This window comes from Oncorhynchus nerka, linkage group LG9b (assembly GCF_034236695.1).
Source record: "Oncorhynchus nerka isolate Pitt River linkage group LG9b, Oner_Uvic_2.0, whole genome shotgun sequence".
Lineage (NCBI taxonomy): Eukaryota > Metazoa > Chordata > Actinopteri > Salmoniformes > Salmonidae > Oncorhynchus > Oncorhynchus nerka.
The window spans coordinates 4,581,389-4,587,041 of NC_088424.1; the positions used below are offsets into that span (position 1 = coordinate 4,581,389).

Sequence of the window (5,653 nt, forward strand, 5' to 3'; positions counted from 1 at the left end):
ACGTGTGATAACAGTGAAACCGACAATGTCAAAGATGTGATGAATCCATACAAGGTCTATTTCCGTCCAAAGCCAGTCCTATGCAAAGCCAGGGGCAAAGTTTGTCTCAAGCAAGGAAAGGCAGAGAAAGGCTCTGTCATGCCAAATGCCCTCAAAGGAAATCTGCCCAGTGACAGTGAGATAAAAAATATTAAAAAATAGCAAGAAAGTTTTTATTGGGATAATTTCTAAGAAATTCTGAACAAGAAGGTAGGGTTTATTACAGTTTCATCATTTGTAAACAATTGCTTGATTGTAGAAATGCTTTAAATTCACTGTCAAAGTATTTATTTCATTTTGATATGCCTCACCATGGGAAGTCATAACTGCATCAATATGTTATTTTATGAGGTAATTTATTGCATACAGAGCAAAATGTGTAAAAAATAAACATGATGTAGCAACTTTCCTTGGTTGTCATCAGAGAGACACAAGACAAAGAGAAACATTTTTGCATAGCACACAATTTTTGTATGACAGACTGAACAATAAAATGGTAATAACTGTAAATAATATAAGCTATGGCTGACCCCTAAAATATGTTGATGCTCTCATTCAGCAATTTCCCCATAAGATTCAGCATATTCTAGCTAGTTTGGGTATTTCGACAATGGTCTTTAACCCTCTTCTGCAAAAATGACATACAGGAACTGCACAAGGTTTTAACTTTGCTCAACACAGTAGGTCATGAACAATTATCTTCAGCAAACACAGTGGACAATTTAGGAGAATGAACTCTCATTCTGTCAGCACAAATTTTGCTCGGCATTGTCGTCTGTGAGATAAAGGACACGTGCTCAACATTACTCCAAATGTAGGATTGTAAGAGAGGGTACCCAACTTTCTGTTAGAGCCCTGTGTTCAAAGTCTGCAAATCATTTACTAAGCATTTCTTATTGTGGTCGCATTGTCGAGCGGGAACCTGCAAGTAAGCATTTCATTGTACTGTGTATCCTGTACATATGACAAATAGACTTGACAAGGTAGATAAAAAAAAAAAACATTAAAATAGCCTGTTAATTTCTGTGAAAAGGTTGCATATTCTGACATGTATGCATAGCCGTGGGAAGCAGGGTTCCTGAGGGTGCTAAAGCACCCCCTGAAAAATCTGAATTAAAAAATAAAAATGAATGATTTTTTTTTTTTAAATCACAAAAGTAGTGCACTGGGCCTTTAATAGTCCTGTATTAGCAGACCGATATAGCCATCTGCAGCATCAGCGCGGGCTAAAGGTTTGTCCCCACCCCCAAACTACTTCCCACTACTATGCATGCATGCATGTTGCTTTTCAGTCAACAGAGGTCATGCATTAATTTAGCTGCTTAGATGTCCATTTCAGAACATTCCTTTCACATTCAATTTGCAACAGTCCGTAAGTAGAACAGAAGCAAATCAAGCCACCAGTTCCAAATGTCTCAGCGTTGAGAGAGCGACATTACAAGAGGTCACAGGGCTATTAGGTTAAAACAATCCCTTTCATGTCATTATCTGTCTGGACTTGAGACCATATTTGTCGCTCTCAGTTACTGCGCTAGCAAGCTTCACCTCTTGATCTTGACTACCTGCTCACACATAATGGAGAGGTACTGGGTGAGTTTGACCATGAAGATTATGGCAGTGCCCCCCGTGAGCATGCAGGAGGGCCAGAAGAGCGAGTAGAAGACGGCGCTGTGGTCGTACAGTCGGGTCAAGAGGGCGCTCTCCTGCTGGTCGCTGGGGTCGTAATAGCAGGGCACCTGCTGGTATGGCTTCAGGCGTTCTGAGATGTTCACGATCATGTGGTGCATGGCTGCAGTGTCCTTGTGACACTTTGGTACGTAGAAACACTGGAAAGAGAAAAGTTGGTGGCAATGATGTTAGTTCAGGTCCCTTAATTTATTTTATCTTTATTTAACTAGGCAAGTCAGTTAAGAACAAATTCTTATTTTCAATGACGGCCTAGGAACAGTGGGTTAACTGTCTGTTCAGGGGCAGAACAACAGATTTGTACCTTGTCAACTCAAGGGTTTGAACTTGCAACCTTCCGGTTGCGTGCCTTTGTAAGCATCCCCAGATACCCAACGTGAATATTTATTCGTACAAATAAACTTGTGTTCTTGTTGACTTAAACATGGAAATAGAGCATCATGAGTCATGCAAAGCTCTAGGAGTTTTCCTGACCACGTGACCAGGAAGAAGCAGGCCCACATGACCCTGGCTTATGCCAACAGCAATAGATTTCAAACCATTCAGTCATTCACAGCCTCCATTCTGACCCTCCGTTCACCTCAAAGTTGGAGTCCCAGCTCTCCTCATTGTGAGATAAGCGGCTGAGCCTGCCCGTGGTGTTGACACTGACATAGACCTGCAGACAGGGGTACTTAGAGCCTCTCCAGCAGTCTGAGCCACAGCTGTAAGAGCAGTTCACGTCTGCCATGATGGTGGAGTTGACCACAAAACAGACACTCTCCTCTGTCCACACACTATATGGAGAGATGAGGGGAAGAATTCAAAGGTATTGTAGGATTTTACACAGCGGCAGGTAAACATATATTTATCTCTGTGGTCAAATAATATTGCAGAATGATTTTGGGGTATAAAAATACAGAGTAGACACTCCTCGGAGGTAGATGCGTAATTTTCACATTCCAATTTAGCGTTTAAACATTGCATTTGCACTGATAACTGATAACCCTCCATAATACTGTGGCATGCTGTGCTATAGTGTTCACACAACAAATACTGACAAACAAACATACTGCATAAACACTACAAAGGCAGGTTGATTGAATTGCAGTCTATGAGAATTAGCAACAGCAGACTTCACCAAAATTACAAAATAGACAAGAAATTATCCACTGTCAGATTGATAGTGCAATACCTGTCTGCGTAAGAGCGTAGTATGGTGATGCCCAGGACAAAGTACATCATGATCGACGCAATGACCATGGCCAGGCCCAGGAGAATAGCCCGGTCCTCTCCAGCTTTCAGAGCCGTCACCGTCTTCTTGTCCAGCAGGTCAACATCCCGGAACTTCTGGTAGATGGACCTGAGGTCGTGGTCAGACCAGGATTGGGGTCAAGTCCATTTTAATTCATTTTACAAGAATACTTATTTTTAACTTTTAATTGTTTGAAATGTTCCTCAATTTAATAATGGGGAGAACCATCGTCTGTTTCCTACTTGGGGGAACCTCCACTGCATGTCAGCATAAAATATATGTTAATTAATTATTAAATTGGAGTGATTTTCAGAGTGACACTGTACCTCGTCGCTCCTCCTCCCGATGATGCCCCTCCTGCACTTTTGGCCCCTGTCACAAAGAACATCTTCCCAGACACCCCAAGACCTCTGCTCACAGATAGACAGATCAACAGTAGATTAGACATTTTGCTCAATATTGATTTGTTAGATATTGAGGAATGAAATGGCATGAATCACACTCATAACGACAGATTATCGATTATAACATCGGATTAGATTAATGATGGTAATTCCTAGTATTTCATCATCGGAACTCTTCAGTCAGCCCGCTTATGACCCCTTTTGCCAACTTTTGTGTCATGGAAACAACGCTGAAATAGAACTCTGTTGTTTGAAATATAGCATTTATATGTACCATCACAGATACAAGGCAACAGGCGCTCTTTTGTTATTTCAAGACAGTTTTGCAACTCAAATATAGAGATGGAGCAAAAGAAAAAGTCTGCCTGTGTCGTGTGATTTTGCAGTCAAATTCACTACCCTTTGTGTAAAAGCCAATTCTAAGTTGTTGGCAAAATATGAACAGGTTGATACAATTCAAAAGGAATGACAAAGTAGGCCTATTTCTTCCGAGACATCAAGCATAGGTAGTAGAGATCCACCATAACCAGGATCGAGACTCAATTACTTGAATAGGACGGTAGTGTTCCTCTAATGTAGTGGACGGTTAGGTGCAGCGTCACCAGGTGAACAAACATCTCATTCAACACAAAGAAACGTTAATAAGGTGAGACAGGATAATAGATGACTATGGATGAACGGTGTTAATGTCGATCAAATTGTCTTGAAAGACGTACCTGCTGGAGCATGAACCATTGGAACGTAACCCCTGTCAACACAAACTCATTGGCTGGCACACCGAGTCCAGTAAAGGCATGGTCACTGAACATTCTACCCCAAAAAACAGATCGAAACAGGGAGGGACTACCTGAAGTAGTTCAATAAGAAGCCATCATTTTCGTTGTCTGTTGAAAAGTGTTTTGCCTTCTTTTGCTACGGTGTGCACTAATGAATATGACCCAGACGTTATGACTTATTTGTTTCAGGTCGTCCAGGGGTCAGTGTGTAAGGTGAGGGTCGATGCAGTCCCACTTTGGAGATTGCCAGGCCTTTATTGAAAGTATGATTTGGAACAAAGACATTTCCATGACTTGATTGCAGTGGTGCAATACCAGCGTGTGCATTTGTCAATATCAATTGGGCAAAGCTCATGTCCCCTGCTATACCAATACTTGAGCCTTGAAACACGCCACACAAAATTTAGAGCGTAAATCGCGCTCCTCCAACCTTGAAGATTGGTGTTGGGCATGGTAGGATAGCCCTTGCCTCTGCACATGCATCTAATTTCTCTCATCTTAAATCGTAGATGAAAATAAAAACAGGCCGGAAATGTACATATTTTTAACTGTTTTACTCCCTTCCCACTGTGTGAAAACTGGTTGAATCAACAGGGTTTCCATGTCATCTATGTGATGACCTTGAATCAATGTGGAACACTTATTGGATTTGCAAAGTCATCAATGTAAGGGAATTTCATATTTTTTTCACCAAACTTTTAAACCCAATGACATGGTGAAATATTTAGTTGATTTCGCATTGAATTAACATCAGTTGACAACTCAACCAAATGTAAATCAAAACTAGACTATCTGTGCCCAGTGGGTTGGCATATGACGACATGGTTGTCATATGCTCTAAGTCTTCCACTTGCCAACTTGACTCTATTCCTAACAAGCTGGTCAAAGAAGTTCTCCCTGTAACAGGCCTACCAATTTTGAACATTATTAACTCATATCTCTAAACAGCAAAGTGATTTGAAAAATGATAGGCCCATTTTGCCTACCTCCTCATGCCTTTTGCACACAATGTATATAGACTCTTTTTTTTCTTTTTTTCTACTGTGTTAATGACTTGTTTATTCTTTACTCCATGTGTAACTCTGTGTTGTTATCTGTTCACACTGCTATGCTTTATCTTGGCCAGGTCGCAGTTGTAAATGAGAACTTGTCCTCAACTAGCCTACCTGGTTAAATAAAGGTGAAATAAATAAAATAAAATAAAAACTCCCTTTCCTTTCAAAAATTCTACAGAAGACTGTTGCTTGTCTAAACGTTCCAAATGTTATTTGGGTGTTCCACATGGCTCTGTTCTTGGACCCTTATTAGTTGATTTATAGTTACCACTTGGAAATGTAATCTGCAGACATGCCATGCACTTTCACAGCTATGCAGATAACACTCAAAATGTAATTTTCTTTTAAATCTCACAATACTTTGCGTTGAGGCATGCATCAAGGAATTTAAACATTGGATGACAACAGATTTCAGACTAAACAGAGATGATGCTAATTGGTAATAAAACACAAAGTTTG

The 5,653-nt window shown here is 40.5% G+C and overlaps 1 protein-coding gene across 1 annotated transcript; it reads right to left on the bottom strand.

Annotated features, from left to right (window-relative positions):
• Window positions 1-225: 225 nt before the first annotated feature.
• LOC115114804 (calcium-activated potassium channel subunit beta-2-like) lies at window positions 226-3,407 on the bottom strand. Its single transcript, XM_029643307.2, has 4 exons — window positions 3,286-3,407; window positions 2,900-3,067; window positions 2,306-2,501; window positions 226-1,865 (listed from the first exon to the last, which is right to left on the bottom strand). The coding sequence occupies exons 1-4, from the start codon at window positions 3,405-3,407 to the stop codon at window positions 1,581-1,583; spliced, it is 771 nt and encodes a 256-aa protein (XP_029499167.2). The 3' UTR covers window positions 226-1,580.
• Window positions 3,408-5,653: the final 2,246 nt, after the last annotated feature.